This window comes from Nothoprocta perdicaria, unplaced genomic scaffold (genome assembly GCF_003342845.1).
Source record: "Nothoprocta perdicaria isolate Ctin4 unplaced genomic scaffold, notPer1 scaffold_417, whole genome shotgun sequence".
In the NCBI taxonomy this organism is placed as follows: domain Eukaryota; kingdom Metazoa; phylum Chordata; class Aves; order Tinamiformes; family Tinamidae; genus Nothoprocta; species Nothoprocta perdicaria.
Genome location: NW_020455663.1, coordinates 177,897 through 201,141, shown reverse-complemented (window position 1 = coordinate 201,141; position 23,245 = coordinate 177,897). Strand labels below are relative to the sequence as shown.

The following is a 23,245-nucleotide window of genomic DNA, read 5'->3' as shown; positions in this document are numbered from 1 at the left end:
GCAATTTTCTTTGTCAATTACTATGGCTTTATAACTGTAAAAAGAAGACAGGGGAGGACACAGACTATAAAGAACAAAAATGAGACAAAAGCAAAAACCAAGAAAGGTCAGTTCCGATAAAGTAACCAATACTGTCATTTACTGAAGTTGCATTGAAAGTTAAAAGACTCTACTTTATTTGCTTAGTAGTGATGGATGAACTACTTAAATTTCCTTGTTTCTTGTCATAGAACACAAGATTGTACCAACTGTGTTTGATTGTTTTTGTTAATGTTACAGTTGCCAGTTTTTCAGCACTTAAATTTCTAGGGAACAAATATTTGCTCAGAAGAATTACAGTATTAAACAATCACCATGAAGTTAACCTTAATTCTCCCTTGTCTTTTACTGAACTTAAGATATCAGCACTATTTTTTACTTACTGTGTATTTCTGTATTCAGTACATATATTGGCTGAATAAAGGGACAGACATTATGCTCTGTATCCTTAGAAAAGCTGGAGTTTGTAACTAAGGAAATATAGGAAAATTTTGTTCTGTGCTACTTTTCAGTGTTTTGGTATGAAAAAAATAACAATACTTGCAGTGCTATTCACTGTTTATTCTCCTTTCTGATGAAGTGTGTAATATATCTGCAAGAAAGCTAAGGACTGGTACATTGGGCTTTGTTTATATGCACCTCATGGGCAATTTTAGAGCTCTTTGTTACTTTGTTCTTGTACCACTGTATGATTCAGTAACACTTAAATTTATTATAAGTCCCTACAGGAATGACTTTTTTCTTCTGAAGAATGTACATTTTTGCCATTTTAACGAGCAGTAAATATGGAGTGCAGACAAAGTATTTTGCAGGTAGCTACATTGCAGCATACACTCCCACAAACACAGGTACATATTATTTATAAAATCTATGATGTAAATGTATGCATTCACATTTTAAGAACAAATTTAATCAGTATGCCAGTGTGAACAGAAATATATATATTTACTATGTATACATACACCTTTTTATCTGGGATGCTAATGTTAATGTTTCATAATAAATAAATATTAAAATAAATAGAATTTCTTTAAAGATGGTGGACATTTTTTTGAAATCTTCCAGCAGTCAAGAAGCTGCAAGGACACTTACCAAATAATATTTAAAATTCCACAAATGCTTTTGGCACCACAAACATTTTTTTAATATAAAACACATGCCATCACTTCCAGTTGGCATTTCTTAGGCAGGTGGCCTTTTCACTCCAGGTAAATTACTACTGCAAATGAATAATGGTATGATAAAATTAATCTTAGTCAGGCACTTAGTGACATGTGCTTGGGCTGTATGTTGTAGCTGTCCATCAAACTACAATGAAATGAAAAAAAAAAAATCACCTCTTGCATTGAACTTTTGTTTTCAGGGAGTACTTCAGAAGAGGAAAAGTATAAGTATACATGTTATTACTTTTTAATATGCACGTAGAAAAATTTTCCTGTGCCCATGTTTATATGTGGTAGTTTACAAAACAATTTATAAGTGTTCTCTGTAACCTGGGAAGAACCTGATTTAACCAGATATCTTAACAACTGTTGATTCTTCTTACAAGCAATTACTATGGAATATTTATAAAGCAGCATAACAAATGCTGTAAATGATAAACTACTGTTGGCTCTATGAGCTACCAGACAGAAAATGAGTGAGAGTAAATGGGCCTTAAACAGCTGTAATTTATTCTAGTCCTGCTATAGTCACAGCACAGTACAGATTTTGTTCTAAAGAACTCACCTGAACAGCTTGAGTGCTCATACTTATCACAGGTTTCTGCAGCCAGGAAAAAAAGTTTATCATCTTTTTTATCAAACACATATGTCATGTGTTTGAGTTGATATTCATTTATCAGAGGTGATAGTTTGTACTAACTAACCTAATTTAGGTTTGTAGAGCAAAGTGTATATTTAAAGATATGTATATAAAGATTGAATGACAGTAAAGAAGGAAAACCACCTGGATTTTGTCTAGAAAGGCATGAATGATGAGAGTGACTTTCCCCTCTACAGACATTCATGAGCTTTCCAAATCAATTTGGCTTTTGGAATATTTGTGAAATTTAGTTTGGCATGTTGGAAAAAAAAATTCTATTAACTTGAAATGTGTTTTTAAAAATATCAAAATTAAAACACAAATTAAATAGATCAAAAATTAAAACATGAATGTGAAAAAATAGTTATTGTTGCAAAAAGATAATTAAAATGTTTAAGAAAATATAAATTTGTTTAAGAAAGATAAATCTAGAGCCCATGCATGGCAAATAACATTTTTTTTTTAATATGCTTCATCTCTCTTGACTAATCTTATCACAAACTGTATAATTACTGAGTTTTTATTTTCAAAATTTTTGTGTAATTATCACACAAAATGAGTAATAGAAGCTAAACAATAAAGAAGCAAAATAATTTGCATGTAAGTTTTAAATTCAAGGGTGTGCGCTATTCTGGGAATTGTAGCTGTAAACTTAGTTCCTTTATTACTGCAATAGTTCAGGAAAACTGGTAGTTTTCTATGGCCCATGATTGGTGTGGGAAACAAATTTTGCACAAGATTCATTTATTGTCTACTATAGTTAGGTTTAATCTCACAAAAATTTTTTCTAAAGTACTTCACTCCAGACTTCATGAAAATTAATTATTTTTAAAGCACACACTTAACACACAACTACCATCAACCAACAATTATTTTGCTTCTTATATTCAGTTGGCAAGTTGTCTCAGGAAGATTTCTGTTTATATTAGCGTTTTATTCTGGTTACTTTTGCCAAGAGTATGTAGATTATGAATTATTTCCACATAAAAAAAAAGTCTAATTAATTTCTTCAAGAATAGTTATCTTGGCTGCCATTTCAGAGTGGAAGTTTCCTTTTAGAGGTAACTGGGCAACATTTGTTGCCAGTATGTTTCTTGAGATCGTCTATCCTGGTATTCCACTCTCAAGAATGATCATAAGCCTTTACTCTGGGGAACAGTAAAAAAGCCTATATAATATTTACCTTTAATACATTTAATGATATTCATTTTACCTGATTTTAAACTACTTGCCAAGGATCCACCTTGAATTCATGGAAAATTTTGCATTTGCAGTTTTATTTTGGAAAGATCAAAAGCTAGACGTTGGAGTCTATGAAACACAGCTTGAAGCTTAGGTCCAGCCCCAAAAAGAGTGCTTGGAATTGCTATGAATACTGCAAAATAATAAAAATGTATATGTAGGGCAAAAGGTATGACTTTATTTTGGTCAGGCAATTTATTCTTATGTTCCATTTGGGGTACACATTGGGAATGATGAAATCCATCAGAGAATAGAAGTTTCCGTACTACACTGCGTTGTGAAAGATATTAGAGTAATGGGTTTTCAACTGTAAAAATTTGCATAATTTATAAAGAATTAGATGTTACTAGATGTAATATCTTTTTTCATGAGCAGTACAATATTTTAAGTATCAGTTTTGTCTTTAGTTCTGGTTTGTTAATTCATGCAAAAGTTGCTTTGACTTTCTCTAGGTCCTGATTTACAATTGTATATTTAAATATTTATAAGGCATTCACAGTTCAATTTGAATTTTATTCATGTTTTCCTTGTCCTATAAATGGATTTCATTTTATTGTTTCCATAAATTTTTCTTGCCAAAGAGATTTTGAGCTCCTGCCCCACACTTTTAGTTTATGTGATTAAATACTTTTACTTAGTTTCTGTGACTGTAGCAGTATTGTTTAAGAACACTACCAGTCTAGACAGAAAGTCAACCTGTCATCACTATAATAAACAGATCTAAACAGGTTGCCCAGAGAGGTTGTGGAGTCTCCTTCTTTGGAGATCTTTAAAACCCGCTTGGATGCAGCCCTGTGCCACGTGTTCTAGGTGACCCTGTGTGAGCAGGGGGGTTGGACTCGATGACCTCTGAGGTCCCTTCCAACCTTCGGCATTCTATGATTCTATGAAACAAATTTTTGGCTCCAAGACTTATGTCATTCATCTTTTGATACAACTGTAGATTAGGTAATGATTTTTCTACTTAGGTACTCATTAAAACTTAGCTGAAACCTTTCAAACAGATTTAAAATGATTTTTTATCCTATGGCTTGGTTGAGTATTTCAACTGTAGCAGTCACTGGGCAAGAAATTATTATGGATTATCTAACAAATTATTATGAACTCTTTTTTTCACCTCTTTCTGGAGGCTTTGAATGATTTTTTTTTTTTTCAGTAATTTAAGAAGAAAATACTGATCTATAGAGTTTTAGAATATTCACTCCCTCAACTACTCAGGCCTCACTGATAAAACCTTTCAGAAGTAAATCCTTTTTTTCTTTTCTCCCAATATTAATAAAATTGTTGTATCAAATATTGTGAAGTAAATAGTGTACTTGCTAGAGGAAACAAGACATAAGGTCTGATTACTTTCTGTTTACAAAATGGAAAGCTTTAGGATAGATAACATAGCCTACTTTCAAAATAATGGAGAGCACATATAATTTTTTATCACTTCAAAATATAAACAATTTCCATATATGTAATACCCTTGTGAATGCTGTGTTTTTATATAATATATATACACAGTATGTACTATGTATATAGTACATATATACTATATATGTATATATAGTACATATATACTATAGTATGCATAGTAGCATATAGTATATATACTTATTTATATAGTTTATTTATATAGTTTATTTAAGTAAATGAATATCAGAAGCCTGAAAATCTTTTAAGGACTCTGTGGACAGAAAAAAAAAATGTTTTTGACACGGTAATGGAAGAATATAATGTGGTTTTTGATACCATGTAATTGTTATACATATTTCACGAAACATTTTTGAGATGAATGAAGGAGTCTTTCAGAAACAGAAGCCTTTTAATGATAATTTCCAGAAATACAGAAATATATTCTCCAATTTTATGTTTTGATTATAGAACTAAAAATTCTGTGATCATTGTGGAATTAAAATAAATAAATAAAAGGTTCTTCATCTTTATATTAAGTTTATAAGGATTTAAAAATCTAAGCCACTATTATACATCTCTCTCTCAGCATTCATTGTGCACAGGATGTCAGGTTTCCATGCCAAATGGATGGATGAGCATGTGCTATAGCTCTGGTAGGCATACTGTCTAATAAATAAGATACTTTTAGAACATTATGCCTTTACCTTAATGTATGTTTGCCTATCTGGCTTTCTGATACAAATAAAACAAAACCCCAAAACTTCAGGATACTTGGAAGGAAGGAAGGAAGGAAGGAAGGAAGGAAGGAAGGAAGGAAGGAAGGAAGGAAGGAAGGAAGGAAGGAAGGAAGGAAGGAAGGAAGGAANAAGGAAGGAAGGAAGGAAGGAAGGAAGGAAGGAAGGAAGGAAGGAAGGAAGGAAGGAATATAAACTTCATTTCTAAGAGGAAAATTAGCAAGCAAAGTTTAAAATGTAATCATGGAAAGTACAAGAAATGCAGAAAATACATGAAAGTGCAAAAAGTGGAGGTGAAGCTAGGAGATGTCTAATTTTTAAAAAGCTGAAAGAGATTTTTTTCTTTTTAGGGGAAATCACTCTTGCCACAGTATGTGGGCAGTGTCTGGAGCTTTGGGGACTAGAGTGACATGGCAGGTAGTTGGTTTTGGATTTGACAGACCAAGAGGAGCATGCTGCTTTTTCTTGCAGCCTGTATGGAAGTCTGATGAATGCGTGGTGCCAACTGAGGGACTGCTTTGTCTGCTCTGTGGCAAACAAATGGTTTTCACAATGCAAGGATGCCAGGAGAGGAGGAGGAGAATGGTCTGCCAGTAAGAGAAGACACATTATACGCCTTATTTTTGTCTTAAAACTAAGATTCTTTCACTACAATAAAAATGTCTTTCTGCAGTTCATGAGCTGTTTTATCTTTCTCTTTTTTGTCAATATAATGCCTATGAAGCTTTTCCCTTTCTAAAGGCAATTCCTTCATACATCTGCAACCCTTTCTCACTTTGATGAAATATATTTCACTCTGTAGACAAGTTCTCTTTCATCAGTATTTAGACTCTCAAGTTCCCCAGACACTTGACTACACTTAATGCTTGGCTTAAAATTTCAGAATTTTGCAGGAGCTGAGTACGATGTATCCCAGAGGGAAGAGCTTCATTCTGCAACTTTAGACATGAAGAGAAGTGAGAAATTGATAAAATTGACTTATGATGTTTTATTGAACTTCAAAAGCTTGAGAGATCTGGAAGATAGAAAATCCCTTCTCTAGTTTTCCTCTGGTTATTATAAGGTCATCAAAGCTTCATTCCCACAGTCTTGCACTGTGCATCTTCTGCCACTTGTTTGTTCATTTTTAGTTGGAGTAGAGAAGAAAGAGATGTGCCATCAAGTAAGGTTCCCAAACCACCCAGTCAAGTCTGTCACTGATACTAATTTCTCACTGCAGAGTTTTTAATGATGGAGTTTGGCATGACATCTGATTAACAGTATTTACATGAGTGGATGATGGAACATGAGGCAGGATAAAGAGGAACGGAAAAGACACAAATGCAAAGTTTTTTCCAATAGAAAAAATTGTCTTGGTGTTTCTACAATCAACTTTAATATTTGAAATATCTTTCTGTTCTTTGCAAGGAAAAAACAAAAATTCCTACTTGTGAGGACATCAATGTTTTCTAATTAATGTTGCTCATCAAGACAATGTCTCCGGAAATTTTGTGCAATACAAATGGCATAGTCACACAGTAGCTGTAAAGTCTGCTTCAATTTGAGTACTTGTTAGCAAGTAATGTAAATGTGAATTTGCCTAGGCTCTAGAGTGATTTCACAGAGATTTGACCAACATTAATATAATGTAGAAACTGACGGCATATTATTCATTTGACATAGCACATTATTATTCATTTGACATAGCACATTATTTCCTCTATTGTACTGTTTTTTTTTTTTGTTTTTTTTTTTTGAGGCTGATGCAAATAGCATGAGGCACACAGTTGACTAAGTTGAAAGACTGCCCCATCTTGATACTGTGTAGTGCCGATGCAGCAGAAGAAAACACGTTTATGTGATGACATTTCTCTTTTGAAAGAAGTCTAAATAAAAATATCTAAATAAATGGAAAATTGCTAAAATAACAGAGACTCACTCACGTAACAGGAGAAAAGAAAGAGAGCTTCATTCTAAAGCGTATGTCAACTTGGATCCAAGAAGATTATTTCCTTTCAAAAACTAGGATGCAGCAGTGAAAGACACATCAATCTGAATTATTTCAGGTTCTTGTAAAATTATAGAACAAAGATGTGATGCTTGTTTCAAGTTAATACTGCCATTAATGTTTCAATAACAAGCTTATAACAGAATGCAACTTCTCATATCATTCAGAAATCATCCCAAAGGTTAAAATAAAGCATGAGAGATTTGACTCTGATTATCTGTTGAAACACCAAACAAGCAAACAAAAAAAATATATATATTTTTAAGAAAGGCTTAACCATTTAATCTAAAGCATAACCATTTAATCTAAAGCATAAGAAATAAGAGTATAATAATAATATGATGGAAATCACTCTTAGACTTTTACCTTTGTGGCAGCATCAAAGCATACAAAGCCCATACTAAAGTCAATGGTAAGTCCCATAAGATGACTCTCTAAAACACAGGCGTATGTCTTGCACTGTAAAAGAAAAAAACAGAAAGGACAGTTACTACACTACACACTTCTTCAGCTTCCTTCTAGGACCAGTCCGTCTTTGTCTTTATTATAATGCACATACCTAAAATTCATTATCTAAAAAAAAGACATTTCTTTCTAAATAGATGATTTCATTGCAAGTGTACCTCAAATCAAAGGATTTATATCACTGATGAAATTTTCAAAGTATTGTAAAAAGAGACTTTACTTCCATTAAAAAAAAAAAAATCAGAATTGAGTAGCCTCAGTGTCTTACCAACAACAACTGTTAAAAGGTAATTTTCAGTATCTTTGGACTCTCATATTCATTCTGAAAGATGAAACCTAGAGTTCTCCTCCAAACCTTAGTATATAAAAAAAAAAAAAAAAAACCCAAGTAAAATATCTCTTTGGCAGGTTCTTTATTTTTGACGTCCTCTTAAATCTCAGTGAAAAATACAATATTTAACATGCTGTAGCAATTGATGTAATCATATAAAATAGCTTTTTGCTTCAGCTACTAAAATAGCTTTTTGCTTCAGCTACTACATCTCTAAAGTTTCTAAGAGCAAACCTTGAAATTTTGAAAGACTTTCCATTTTATGGATTTTTTTTTAATAATTATTTATTTCCATAGTATCTAATTTTGATAAATGGTGTGAGATATCTATTACTGACATTTTCAGGATCAAAATTATTGCTGTACTGGAGGGCTGACTCCAGGTTCAAAATTACATACTTGAATTTTTCACCACGAAATCTGTCAATGTGTTAAATTATTTTCAAATTTGATCTAGTAAGTGCTTTAAAAGGTCATTCTTATCTTATAAATTTTTTGCCCTTCACACTAAATGAGATATAATTATATTTTTCAGGTCTCTCTGTAACCACTAAAGGTATCAAATGAGAAAAAAAGACTTGTGTGATCTATAATATGTCAAAGATAATAAATATAAATTATTAATATAGACAGAATGTAAGTTACTAAATTATCAATGTTACAAAGGCACGTGACATTATGATATTTTGACTATCAAGGAAAATATTAAGAGTAAAACATTTGTCTTTATTTATATATTTGGATATATACCTAAACAGTTTCCCCAGAACACAAGAAGCTGAATAGCTCATTTACAGCTCCTCTGAGATGAACTAGACATATCAATGCTCACACTGAAGGAAAAGTTCACAGCTATATCGTTTTCTCATGTTTAGATATGGATTACTTTCCTGGAACTGAAATATGTGTGAATTTCTTTCATAGCTCAAATCAAGTCTCAAGCATATCCAAATAGTTTTTGGATAAATTTTGTGTGGCTATCCTGAAGCTCTAATATATTAGTTTCAAATAGAGTAATATCTATTGCACATGGACAAAGTTTAAATCAGTGTATAGACAAGGCAGGACAATATACGACTCAGAAGTAGAAGCAATCCATGGCCTACCTATGACTTACAAGGTGATTTTTGCACTGTTGCTGAGTAACAGTAAATCATATGTTATTGTGTTATTCTCCAAAAGTGTTTAAAACTTGTAACTGTCCATCCCTAAAGAAAAGGTTTCCTGCTGCTGCTGTTGAGAGGAAAAGCAATAATGGGTCTATTCTGGTAGCTTCCAGCACTCAATGAAAGAACTCAATGTACTTCATTACATGTCTAAAATGTGAATTCATATAGCATAGATCTGTACTCAGTCATTATAATTATTAATACATGGAAAGATACAACTTTAGTTACAGAATCTGTGGTGTCAGAGTGTTATCTTATTTGTGTTTATATCAGCAAATGAGTGGCTTGTTTCGGAGCAGCTATACCATAAAGCCTCTAAGAAAATGTAAACTGTGATCCTAAATGTGTGCTGTTAGAAAGAGAGATGATTTTGCCTTTGGCAACATCTCATTAGTTGAAGAAAAGAGGATGCATCAAAGGAAAGTAATATACTTCCCAATGAATCTACTTAATGAATTTTCATATAATGAAATGTTGATGTTCTGCATGCAAAGCAAAATTGTGCAGTTTTGTTCAATTCTCTTTTTACTATCAATAAAGGTGCTTAAAAAAATACGATTTTTTTTTCCATGCCTCTAGTACATCTAGGACAGACATGTGATCTCTACTAAGAATTAAAAATTGGTGAGGAGATAGTACCTCACTCAGATGTTAAAATATGTAATACTGTCTAACTCAGCAGATTCCCATCTCAACACCCAATGTCTGATCCACAGTGCACACTTTAGCACCATGCCAAACTGACAGGCTCTAGCACAACATTGTTTAACCCCAGCACTGTGCCTGGGCTAATTAGCCTCACTGAAAAAATGAGATTTATGAGAAGCAGGATGTAGTAGCCTGGGCACACTGCTGCACTGGAAAAGTCAAATTGCCTCCTAACTGAAGGACAATGCACAGATTAAAAAGAAATATCACAAGGTGGGTATCAGTAAGAAAAAAACAAGGCACAGATTATCAATATTTAGTACACCATTTAAAGACTTAAAAATGACTAATAAGTTAAAAAAACTTATTAGAAGAGTACATAAGAGTAATTATTAGAAGAGACACCTTATAAGAACTTACGAAACCTGAAGCATTTCCCTCTCCCCCCAAAAAAAGGCAGAAGAGCTTTCAGCAGTTACTTCTTGTTTCCTAACACCATATAAAACCTTAAATGGGGTATATGAATAATTCATCAAGTCAAGTATTGAATGAGACAACCCAAAATATTACATGCCTTAGACTCTAGTCCCTCGATATGTACAGTTTAAATTATGGAAAGAATGATACACCATAAGCCTACTGTAAGCTACGTTCAAGTTTTAATTCAGACTTTCAAATTTATACTCAAATTCACTGGATACAAACTTTACCCTGTGTCACAAAGCATCTTCATGGTATTTCTTATTTTAGGGAATAAGCAACTACTAAACAAGAAGGATAAATAAAAAAAAACATGATAAAAAGAGTGAAAATTTTAGCATAAAATAGGAACATCTGGAAAACATCACAGAAAGATGCTGCAAGATAGTAAGGAAAAGGACATCCACTTGAAGGTTTTTTTTTTTTTTTTTTTAGTATCTAATTAAGATAATGGATTAGAGTATATTTATCTTCTAAAGAAAACTAATTAAAGAGTAACTGTAGCATAATATAATGGCATCCTTGCTACATCATAAATTATATCATATATTATTGCCAAACCATTATGACCTTTACTGTCTTTTTCTTCCTCTAATATATTTTGCTTCTAAATAAAACTGTGCTTTTTGCTGTTGTTGTAGATATCTCTCTGAAAAAGCTGTAAATTTAGGCTTGAATTGAATTTCTCACTTATTTTTATCAAGGCACCTTTTACAATATTGGCATTTGTAATATATTGTTTAGAAATACACCATAAAAGGGGCCACAATTAACCTCAGCTGAGCTATGCCAATTTATACTAGTTATGAGACACTATTACCATGTGTAATTTGTGATTATGGCATAGTGCACACCTCATTTGAATAATTTTAATTCAATATTAAAAGTATATCCAATGAGATTACTTACTGCACATTTTCTGTTAATGTGATTGCATAAAACAAAATTTTAATAAAAATTTACTGACTTTGAACTTATTTTATTTTATTTTATTTTATTTTATTTTATTTTATTTTATTTTATTTTATTTTATTTTATTTTATTTTATTTTATTTTAATTTTCCCCACAGAACAATGGGATCATGTTTCATATTCTTATGAGAACATTTTTTGGAGAAAAATTGTACCACTATTCAAGCGTAATATCTATTAAAAATTTTATGTGAATTTGCAAGAAACTTATGGATGAAAGCACAAAATTGGAATGTTGAAGTAAAAGCGTAGGAATAGCTCCAAAAGAAGCAGTAAAGTGCATCCAATTAAAAATAAAAAAAAAAAAAAAAAAAAAAAAAAAAAAAAAAAAAAAAAAAAAAAAAAAAAAAAAAAAAAAAGAAGTACTTTCTTAGGCTCCTCTTTCAATAAAGGGAAAATATATTAAAACTGACAGCAGTGCAGCTTTTTCCAAAACAGACTGTATCAACTGTATCTTTTGCATATATTAATTCTATCTGCAGTGTTGTTTTATTGGTCAGGAGACGGCTAATGTATAACTAACAATTTGTCTAAATAACAACTGTCAGACACTGTGTTCACATGATGATTCAAAAAAAATGAGTGCACAGAAAGTGAGCACTAACTGATATTTGCAAAGGCTCATATGCTAATATGACTTTTTTTTTTTAGGGGAGTATACAGCATAACTCATGGCAATATCAATTAAATCTGTTTCAACCACATGTGTTTGCCTGACTAGAACATCAATATAACAACAAAGATTAAGTGAATCCTGATTTTTTTTTTCAAGTATTTTAAGCCCAAAGCCATAATTTTGTTCACATGAAAAATATAGTTATTTTAAGAAAAAACTACTCCAATATGCTACTTTGCTATAATATTCCAATGGTAAATTGTATCCAAATATCATCCATCTCTTCTGGGTCATCTGACAATTGAGGAGATATACAAGGAACAAGAAATGTGTGAAAATAATAATAATAAAAAAGAGGTTCAGTTTTGTTGTCACTTTAATCAACTGAGTGCTCTTACTCAATTTACTCTCAATTCTGTTTTTCGAAGAATAATGTCTTGCAAAATTCTCTACGTCCCTCAACAACATACAAAGTAATGTGTACAACAACACATGATAAAATGCTAATTAGAGAGCTGTTTTGTGCCTTATAGAGTGAGGTTGTTTTTCTCTTCTATCCACGACCTTCAGTTAACAAATAAGGATCACCCATCCATAATAACTACAGTCATGCCTTCTGATCTTCTATACTTCTTAGGAAAAGTCAAAAGTTTTTCTTTTTTTTTTTTTTGTTGTTGTTTTGGGATTTTTTTTTAACATACACAATAATTTGAAAATTTAGTAGGTCACTGAATTTCTTAAAGCTTCTTAATTATCTTGGATAACTATAATCTGTCAATGTACTAAAAGATAATCATTAAGGCCTCACCTGTATCCTTTCAACTTCTAAAAAAGTTGCTGTTTGGAAGGCTTTTTCCCATAGTGTTAGGTCAGACTCTAGTTCCACAGAAAAGTAGAGATCTTCTCCAGTTTCAGACTGGACACCAAAGCAATGTTTCCTCCGGTCCAGTAGATCACTGTCCTGATGAAAATCTGAAGTTATATAATCTGGCATACATTAATTAATATTTCATATTACAATTAGAATTTTGGCCTAAATGCTGACATCTCAATGAATCTTAAGCACACTTATCTTCAAAATTGTACAAAACAACAGTGTGTATCCTGGCTTAGAGAACATTCTGGCATATTTTTTTATACCTTAATAACTCAATTCTCAACATATTACCACAAGCTTTTGAACAGAAAAATTGTATAAAAGGTGTCATCTTTCTATTCACTTGAGAAGGATACAAACAAAGATCACCTTCTCTATCCTATCATACTTGCAATCTTAGTGTGGAAGGCTGCCAAAGGAAGCAAGAGGATTATTTAAGCAATTTAACAAGTCCATCTGTCCTACTTTCCCTATGGATGCTACACAAAACAAGGCCATATTTGTAATGGTTTACAAAATCCAATGTAAAATAAGTCCATTGTTGCACATCACCAATAGAGATTCTACTGGTTGTCAGTGTTTAAGTTACTGGCTTTGAAATTGGAGGAAAAAAATGTTACTTTTGGTTTTACTTTCAATATTACAATATACAATGATTGTGAGATTACAGAAAAAAATGTTTGTTAGCATTTCTTAATTGATAGTAGATCAACAAATAACCTAGTTAGGCAAGAAATTCATCTCTAAAATGTATGGCAATATTTTTTTTCAGAAAAAAAAGATGACATTTTATGCAAAGATTTTGGCATATAATTCATCCTCATGAAAAAAAAAAAAATACTTGCAGGAACAATTGTAATTAATTTGGTCCTTATTATAACAAAGCCGCTGCTACAGACCAGAGACTCACCAGCTGTCCTTGCAAATACATCTGGAAATTTGGGTATATATAGCTGATACAACTTTTATAACATTATGCTGTTGCAGAGAGCACTGCTGAGATCCATGCTTTCTCGTTCTAGACAAGATTATGAGCACTCAGTGGACCAACCTTCACCCAGTCTACCTGATGCAAGCTGTAGGAGCACCCAGCACTGTTTTGGCCAGCTCTGGACCAGAGAACCAGAAATGTACAACAGATTTTTTTTTTTTTTAATTGCCTCTCCCAGAGGTCTTTCCCCTGGAAAGAGGCTATGATGACAAAGAGCAAATAAATTTACACTGATTTCCATGAAACTATTGATCCTGACCAGGTAAGTAGGTAATAGTAAAATTAATGCTATATTCCTCTTCCCTTTCATTCAGTAGATGTGTGAGAGCTCAAGAAAGCCAGGATAGCACATATGTATGTATGATTCTGGCTCAGATTTACTCTACAGCTTCTATAAAAATCAGCTATGGAGGCAACACACTCTATTTGTGCTATCGCTATAAAAAAACTGCCTAGCTAAAATATAAAAATCACCTGTCTTGGCATAGCTATCTCTTTCCTAACCTACATTTCAAGTCCTAAGTTTAGCATCTCAATATAAGTAATTCATGAATAGAAAAATCAGAATGAACACAGACTTTTAGTTGTTAAAAATAACAGTTTAAAAAAGAAGTATTTTTCCTAAATATGTTTTTCCAAGTTTTCAAATGGCTATGCAGGAACTAGTTGAGTGAAGCTAAATAACAACCTATCTCCTATGACAAATACTTCTGTCCTTTTTTTCTCACTCAGGCCTCTGTTGAAACTAAAATGTCATTCTGCTCACGGCATATTTTGACCTGTTCTATGCAGTGCTCAAAAAAGAGGTCATAATGTCTAGGTTGTTGTTAATGACAGCTATGCTCTACTGCACATTTAGCCTCAAAGTGCACAGAGCAGCAGCACTATGACAAGTGTTTAATCTTGTGAGTATGTGTAAGAACATGAAACATATCATCTAGCACCTGACAATAGTTCCTTATCAACAGGAACTGTCTGAGCAGTTCCTGTTCCACTGGCCACCCCTCACTTCTTGGGGGGAGAACAGCTTGCTTGGCACAGCATAGCCTCACTTGTTACCTAAAAAGTCTTAACTGTGGTCTTATACCAGGGAGGCACCTGGATAATTGAGTTTGATAGAACTAATGTATAAAATGCGTATCATTCCCAGAGGATTCCATTCTTCACAGTTAAAACTTAAGATGAAACTAAAAATACTTTGAACTCAACTTCACCTCTTCTTGACAAGAGTCAACAGAAAAAAAATATTGTCACTAACGCAATCATGCATGGTCTCTGTTAAACTTGTTTGAGAAGAACACTATGGTAGGTGGGATCACCAGAACAGCTGCCACTCAAAGCACTTGAACTCACAGACTCTGCTTTAAATGTGAGGTAGTTTGCCAAAAAGCCTAATTCCAAAATATATCTCTTTATTTAGATGAGCACAGTTGACAGTTTTTACATCATGATCTTAGCTTCTCCTATTCTTTCAGTCTTTTCTCTATCAAGAAAAACACAATAGCCATGGCAAAGAGATGACTTTTTGAGTAGTCTGTGAAACATGAAAGTGCTAAAAGGTATAGTGGGACTGATCCTTATTAAAATACCTTTGAAAAGTACGGAAAAAATCTCAGAATAGTCTTTTGACTATTTTGGCTTATATTTTTTGAAATTCTTACATAACAGAAAAAAAAAATCAGAATGAGAAATTTTACACAGAATAACAATTTTATTTTTTGATCAGTTCTAATCTGATGCTTCATACTGTACTATGTTCATACTGTACTATGTTCATAGTACATCCACATTAAAAAAAGTTCAGCTTAAGTATATTAAAAAGGCATATAGCTTAAAAAGACTTGTCAATATACTTATATATTTGTCTTTAGTCTTTTGTGTGTATTCAAGTATGTAGAAATTGAAAACTATAAGCCATACTTATAGACCTAACTCAGTTTTCATTTGTACAATGGATAACTGCAGGAAACAATTTAGACAAATTTGTATCTTTGAGAAGAGAGATATTCACAGTGAAATCTTCTTTTAAGAATCCAACTGAGATGGGTTCAAAAGCCTCTGAAAACTTAACACAAACTTGCCAGGAGTCCCAGAAAAAGGGCTGAAGTAAGCAGGAATCTTTATTAATTAACTTTATAAGATTGATCATTTGGGCTAAAATATAAAATGTTATTCTACCTATTTAAGAACAACTGTACTTTCATAATCACTTGTTAGCTAATGATGGACATTAGATGATTTTATGCTGATTTTTTTAAGAACTCTTTCATAATGCTAATGATCAATTGCATCACTGTCTCTGACATTCCTCATGCGAAACACCACAGATTCACTGAGCTAGAAATAGTCACAAAAGTTACAATATTATCTTAATTCTGTACTGAAAGGAAAGCTGTCTTGCAGAAGGATTGACTGTTAGGAAGGTCCTTATCTTATGCCCAGCTTCAAGGTAATCCAGTGATGCTGCTGACAGAATGGTATGACTCCTGCTTGCCTAATTAATAATGATGTCCATGTTATGTGAGAGTAATAAATTTGCCTAACAGAACCTAGCATGGCTCATTAGCCAGGTCTGTTCAAATTAAGGTATAAGTCTTCTTTAATATTAAGAAGTAACATCATCTTCTCTTCTGAAGAAGGATCTTTTTCTCTTTTGAAAAGCTGTCCTCTCCAGAAGCTACCCTGCTCCTTTTTGGTTACTTAAGCCTTTTCATTTCATGCATAATGAGTCCAATAAATGCTTATATTTAGGCTAGTAGTGAAATCTTCTAAGTTCTGAATTTTTATTAGAGAATGTGAGAGTGGAGCTCTTTGTATCCTGATCTGTGAACAAGAAAGCAAAAATAGGTTTACTTCCATGCTGACGGCATGATTTTTATCCAGGAAGAGGTGCTCAAAAACTATATCAAAGATTGGTTTACCTGCAATGTTATATGAAGTATAAAAAGCAATTTGAAGATGGAACTGTAAATATTAATGACACTGGTAAGCAGTTTTTGACATGATCAATGATCCACGCAAGATTTTCAAAACCATCTCAGTCAGACTGATATACATGAACAGTCTAAGTAGACCTTGACAGTTAAGATGATTTCATTTCAGCTTTCAAAATGAAGTACACATTCAAGTCTGTTAAATTAATTATAATAAGTGTTAATAATGCATTGATGGAAATCAAGAGTGCAATAATTCCAAGGTATAGTGGCTGTAAAAACTAATCAGATGTTGCTCTTACAGGCATCACTGCCCTGATTATATTATCATTTGTGCCTGTTTTCTTTCTCTTACTAGATTCATCTAAACAAACAGAAAAATCCTTCTTTCCAAGAGACTCTAATGATCTATATTTTTTACTGTGGTACTTCAGAAACATCTCTCTGGCATCCCAGTTAGTTGCTATGGAGATGGTTCTAATAGCATTTAAAGGCAGCAAAGAACAGATTCACTCCAGAGTAAATAAAATAAAATAAAAATTCTTAATCAATCAAACAATAAAGGCAAAAAACAACTTAGGTTATTTTTGTGCAGGCTTATACAAATGTACTTCATGTTATGTGGGCAGTCCTGTATTTTAATTTTAAATTTAAAATATGAGAAGTTGCATACATGCATAGATACATATATTTATAAATACACAGAATGTTATCTAAACTAAAACTGAACAGAATATTATTTAATGGTTAACTTTGGTAAAAGCAAGTTTTCTTGCAGGAAAATTAAATGAATTTTCCTTTGAGAAAAGATTTTTTTTTTTGATACAATTAAATTCCCTTAGAAAGATCTGTTTTACTGAATAATAGACACAGAGATTCCCTCTAACCTATTATTTACAATAGTGAGCTAGAACCTAATATTAATTTCCTATTCTGCCAGATTAAAAGGCTATAGTGTTCCATTTGAATTAGACTAGGAATCTGAGCATGAATTTCTTATAAGCTAGAGCCATAATTGTATCTTAATATTTCCCACCCCAAAATTTTATGTCCTATGAGAACAATTTTTGAAAGTTGTCATAAAGCAGAATCATTTTTTTAGGAAAAAAAATATTTTAATACTTTCTATTAAAGTAATAGTGGCTATTTTCTTCTAAGAAAAAAACAGATAATAATGAAATTACAGAAAGAGATTTTAAAAAGTACCAGCCACTTCTTGCAGAGACATTAAGGCTTCATATCTCTGTAAAATTTGAATGATTATTGTTTGGAAAAGAAGGAGAGGAGAGGAGAGGNGGAGGGGAGAGGAGGGGAGGGGAGGGGACCGCTTGACTCAAGGACAAATAGGATGGAGAAATTATGTGGAAAAAGAGAAAAGTGGCAAGGCAGGAGGAAACATCTCTTACATAACTAGGCAGGACCAACAAAGCCAGGATGCAGCTCAATGTACTAGGGCAAAATACAGCAAAATAAAGGCAAAAGGGCAAAATAAAAGGAGAATAGAACAGAGAGAGAGAAGTGAGAAGAAGGCAAACATGAGTAGAGAAAGGTTGAAGATATGCAAAAATGTGGATGTAAATGGGAATCAGTAAAAAAAGGTACAGTAACAAAGGAAGAGGCAGGCCATGAATGGGGAGTAAAGGAACAGTAGTGGGAGCACTTGTCACAATGTTTCAGCAGCCCTTAGCTTACAAGACTAACAAAAGAAATTGTCAGGAGCACAAAATGCAGAGGCAGAACTTCTAACTTAAACATTCTGTTTAAATTCAAAATCATTTGTGCCAATTTCAAACTGTTAAAATTCTCAGATGATGAAAGATTTGGGGAGGTTGCTTCAAATTTATATGCGCTTATTTTAAAGTTTAGAAATCTGCACCCACCATACCTTCCTTGTAAGGGATTCAAATGTTGGAAGGATAAATATTAAATCTGATAAAATTTTAGTCTGTAAAATTACCAACCAACTTGGTTATTCATTGTAATAAAATCACTATTCATATGACTATACTCTACTTTTCCAGCAGAATTCCTGAGTTATTTGAATACCTGATGAATACATTATGGTAATCTGAGAGGATTAGAGGAAGCATTTCTGTTGGACATCTGTATGTCTCAGCAGATATGTAAATAAAAGTATTTCATATTTACTTGCTAAATACACTCTGAAGAAAAATCATAAGTGTCCAGGGCAAAGAATTCTGTGATAAATATATAAAATAAGGATTCATTTGGAAAATAATAAATCTGTTTTCCAAGTTAACTCAAGTCTGGTCTTTCTATTTGAGCAGAAATAGAGTGATAGTGGAGGATAGATAGAGTGGCTATGTGGAAGGAACAGGTTAAATGTGATCAGAAGCAAAAGAGGAAGCTGCTAGAAAGTTAAATAGGTTTGGAATTAGGGAAGGACGAGGAAGGAGATGAAGGACATGAATAGACATGGATGCTGCAGCTGCATGATTGGAAAGAAGTCATTTTACTGTCATATCTACCATGGCTGCTGTCTGCTGAGACATGCTATAACTTCATCCAACTTTTATTATGCTGATCCTGAAAATGGCCTGGTTAGAATAAGTCTAATTCTTCTCAAGATTTGGATAAATCTTGAGCAGCATCTGTGATTTAAGACATATCCTTCCCTTTTCAGCCTGTGCTCATTCATTATTCATATTTCACACCTTGTTCCTGTTCCTTTTCATCATTCCTTTAGCCTTATGTTAAAAATAAAGTTAAAAAATAAAGTTGGCTTTGCCTTTCAAGATGTGGTAACTTCAATGTGGTCTCATAATTAGAGAGAGAGAAAAAAAGCAATTTCTTAGATGGAGGATATTGCAGCTTTGCCACAAGGAGAAGGCAGGAGTTGATGCATTACCTTCAACCAGCAGAGAGGTTACAATTGTCATTTAAAGGAGTATTTTTCTGCATCCATTTTATTTTTTCTTTTCCTCTGTGTGTTTACCTTATTTTTTCTTCCAGGAAATATGAACAAATTGAAACAGTAGCAGTCCCAGCCTAACTCAACTGACTTTCTTTTTTCTCTAGAGAAGACAGTTTGTTCCATCTTAATATTGGGTAAAAATTTAAGAAAAAAAAAGTAAAAAAGAAAAAAAAGGGGGGGAATCTGCTGAAAAAATAATTTAAAAAAACTTCTTAGCAGTTAAAAGAAAATAGAAAAGGTGAAATCTAGCTGAAAGCCTTACTTAATGCTTTACTTTTCAAATACTTTGTTTTTCTGGATCTTAAATAAATTTACAAGTCTTTACACGGCAGCTGTTGTTATGTAACTAATCATGTACAGTACAGAAACATCAACATCTTTAATACTCTGAGCACATCCAATTTATTGAAATCAACATATTACATAATTAAGGATTGGATCATTGTGCACATATTGAAGATGAATGAACCGACATCTGATTTTCCATATTGTCAGATTAGATGTATGGTCTTCTACTCCAAACCATAATCCAAGGTAGGAGCAGCTGCACATCAGTGAGTTCCAGCATTGTTTGTGAAGCTGTTTTTTATAAGGATCTGATGACATAATTTCAGTATCCTCTGTAGGAGCTCTGTGCTGGTACTGAATGACAGTGTCATGAGAAATTTTCCTTTATTGTCTAATATAAGCTTTCTTAACTACACTCTTAGCGCTTATGGACATGGAGAATATTTATGACATATAATCTTGCTTTTGTCTCTCAAGACAATCATAATTCTAGTTAGGGTTCAAACTATTTTCCTTAGAAAAACTCTAGAAACATTAAATACTTTTACATTTTCCAGAGCAGGCACACCAAGGATTGAAAAGTCCTTCAGCTATTTGTAACTGAATCACTCAACCATTTATGACTTTTTCTAAGAACTGCACCTGACTAAACTTTGGCTGCAAATCTAATTGTAGGATTAACATGTTCATAAAGAGATTAATTACTTATACCTCCTAAGTATTTTTGAGCGTGTGTGAAGTCTTTTAGTGGAATCACACAAGACTGTATTATTGTTCTGATAGTGTATGAATGTGATTGTCATTTTTTTTAACTTTATTATTTAAAATTGTAATTATTCAGAGAATCAGTACCGATTGACCAATTTATGTCAATACATTTTCCAGTGTCACAATAGAGCTCCTTTAGTTCTACTTACATGCTTCAATTTTCCCTAGTCACTGTGATAATTTAGCAAATTCTAATCAAATTAGGAATAGCAACTTTTTTCTTGCTTAGGTCCAGTACCCTTATCTTTTCCTCATATTTTGATGAAGCAAATTAAAATACAATAGTCAAATAGCAATTTATGATTAAATCTATTATAAGTAGTACTTAATTAATTGCACATCACATAATAGTCTCATACAGCTTCAGTTAAGGTGCAGGACAGCCTGGCTTTCAGTGCCTTACATCTGAGCCTTAGCAAATGGCACCTGGTTTCCTACAGTTCATGAGAAGAATCAGATGCCTTAAAAGAGCTGCTGAAGGAGAAAGTGCACTCAGTACACACACAGAATTATGAAGAAAACACTTACCATGATGGCAGATGATTTCTGGGTTTATTTAATGCTTTCAGACTATATTCCCTTTCTGACAATTAAATCAGTGAAGTCCTCTGCTGGCTCTAGATGTTAATATTTATTTAGTGCTTTAATATTTTTACTGTCATAAGTGAAAGTATTCTCTAATATTACAGCACTGAAATATTACTGCGTAAACAGTTGCTTCTGTAGCACTTCTGCCATGGAGAAGAAACTTCCAACCTCTCCAGCTGAAGAAAATCATGCCACTCTTTAAAAAGACAAAGCTGAGGAAGTAGTGTTTTTAATTAAAACTTCTCTGCTGAAGTTAATTTAACTCAGATTTGGGGAGTGGAATAAGAAGAAAGAATGTTTTGGGGCAGACATTGTAGTAATCCTTTGGCACAGGGGACATTTATTGGAAGTTGTGAGCATACAGCAAGAGAAAAAGCTAGCATGCTCTTGGGAACGTCACACACTGTTTTTTGATAACTAGCAGTTTAAAAACAAGGAAAAAAAATCTTATTGCAAACTAAACAAGCAGGAAATGAGGATTCAGGACCATCCAAAGATCTGATAATTTTTACTAACTCATTTGGCAAGTTAGACACGATTCAAGACTAATTAATGGGACTCATGTCCCTTCTCACTTTAGAGAGCTGTGAAACATTGCAGCAGACCTGACCAAAGCTTCATGCACACATTATATTTATCTCCTTCTCCTGCTCAACAGCCTGTTCAGTAAAGAAGTAAATATGCATTGGATATATTAATTGTAAAACACAACTTCTCTCTTCTGAGCATGTCCAAATTGAATAGCACAGGCCACTTACAAGTTCATTTGCTTAAAGGGAGTAGAAGTTACACCTCTACTAATAAACTAAGAATGAATGGGACAGATAGTTAGTTGACCCTATAGCCTGGTTCAAAAAAACAGGCCAAATCCTCACTGTGAAACTCTTCTTTCCTCCAAAAAAGGGTCCTTACATGAAAGTTGCTGATTAGGATGGCTCCCTCACTTGTACTCAAGCTACACAAGGAATTGTATGGGGAAAATACCGGTGGTCAACATGACCCTAAAACCATGGCAATGATCATTATAAAAATTGTAGCAGCATAGATGACCACATTCCCTGTCCTGGAATGGCTGGTGACATTTAATTCTAGGAAATGTGTAGTCAGAATAATCTGAAATTTGACCAGAGTATGGAACTGACACAATTTAAGAGATTGATGGATTACATTTTCTTGCAAGTGGGTCTTATTATCTTCTTGTATATCCGTCTGCCCAACAGCATAAGATTGTGTCTTTTGAAGCAGAAATATGGAATAATTTGATTTGGACGGATGATTTCCTTGAAAAGAATGACAGGAACTCAGTTGTTCCTACAGTGAATGGGAAATGTAGGAGAGGGAACTGTCTCTGCAAGAAAAGGCCAGGTTTCTTTTCTTTATTTTTTTCATTAGGTTTCCTGAACTATCATGCTGTCTATCAATCTCTGAGAATGTAATCCCTTTAAAACCCTTTCTGTTAGCCTGCCCTTTGACTTTCAAATCATTTTCTCAGGAAAGCAAATTTATGCAGCATGTGAGGTATCATAGCAGAGAAGAAATCTGAAGGTGATCACAAAGTAGCAGTGTAGCTTCTTTCTAGTTACATCTGCTTCAGTAATATCCATGGGACAGGTACAAATGTGTTTAGAAACATACACTGCTAAAGTGAAGAGAGGATTTATGATGCTGGCAGATAATCTAAACAAAAAGTTGAGTCTCTGCAGAGACTCAATTTCCCAGTATTAATGGGAAAATGTTTTTCTTGTTTTTACTTGCTTTTATATTTAGCCAAACCAGACTTCACATCTATAGTCCACTGCAGAAGACTGGAAGAAAGTGAAGATTATTATCCGAATGCCAGGAGAAGGTGTAATTTTATTGCAGTGATTTTTTACTTTATTTTTTTCTTCTGTCATTTACAATTTTTAATGAGTAAAGGAACCTATCCGAAACACTTTAACATTTAATAAGCTTGACCATGCTTAAGAAAAATAAAGAA

At 33.0% G+C, this 23,245-nt stretch overlaps 1 protein-coding gene across 2 annotated transcripts in view; it reads right to left on the bottom strand.

Annotated features, from left to right (window-relative positions):
- The window catches only part of SNTG1 (syntrophin gamma 1), a 137,015-nt gene that overhangs the window by 19,577 nt on the left and 94,193 nt on the right, over positions 1-23,245 (bottom strand). The window contains exons 14-16 of one of the 2 annotated variants that reach the window (XM_026045925.1): positions 12,696-12,848; positions 7,573-7,665; positions 7,148-7,220 (exon numbers count right to left, since the gene is read on the bottom strand). In XM_026045925.1, coding sequence (XP_025901710.1) covers positions 7,167-7,220; positions 7,573-7,665; positions 12,696-12,848 — 300 coding nt within the window. In that variant the 3' untranslated portion in view covers positions 7,148-7,166. Of the gene's footprint in view, positions 1-7,147; positions 7,221-7,572; positions 7,666-12,695; positions 12,849-23,245 lie in introns of those variants that run through there. The other variant, XM_026045924.1, reaches the window with a different exon arrangement.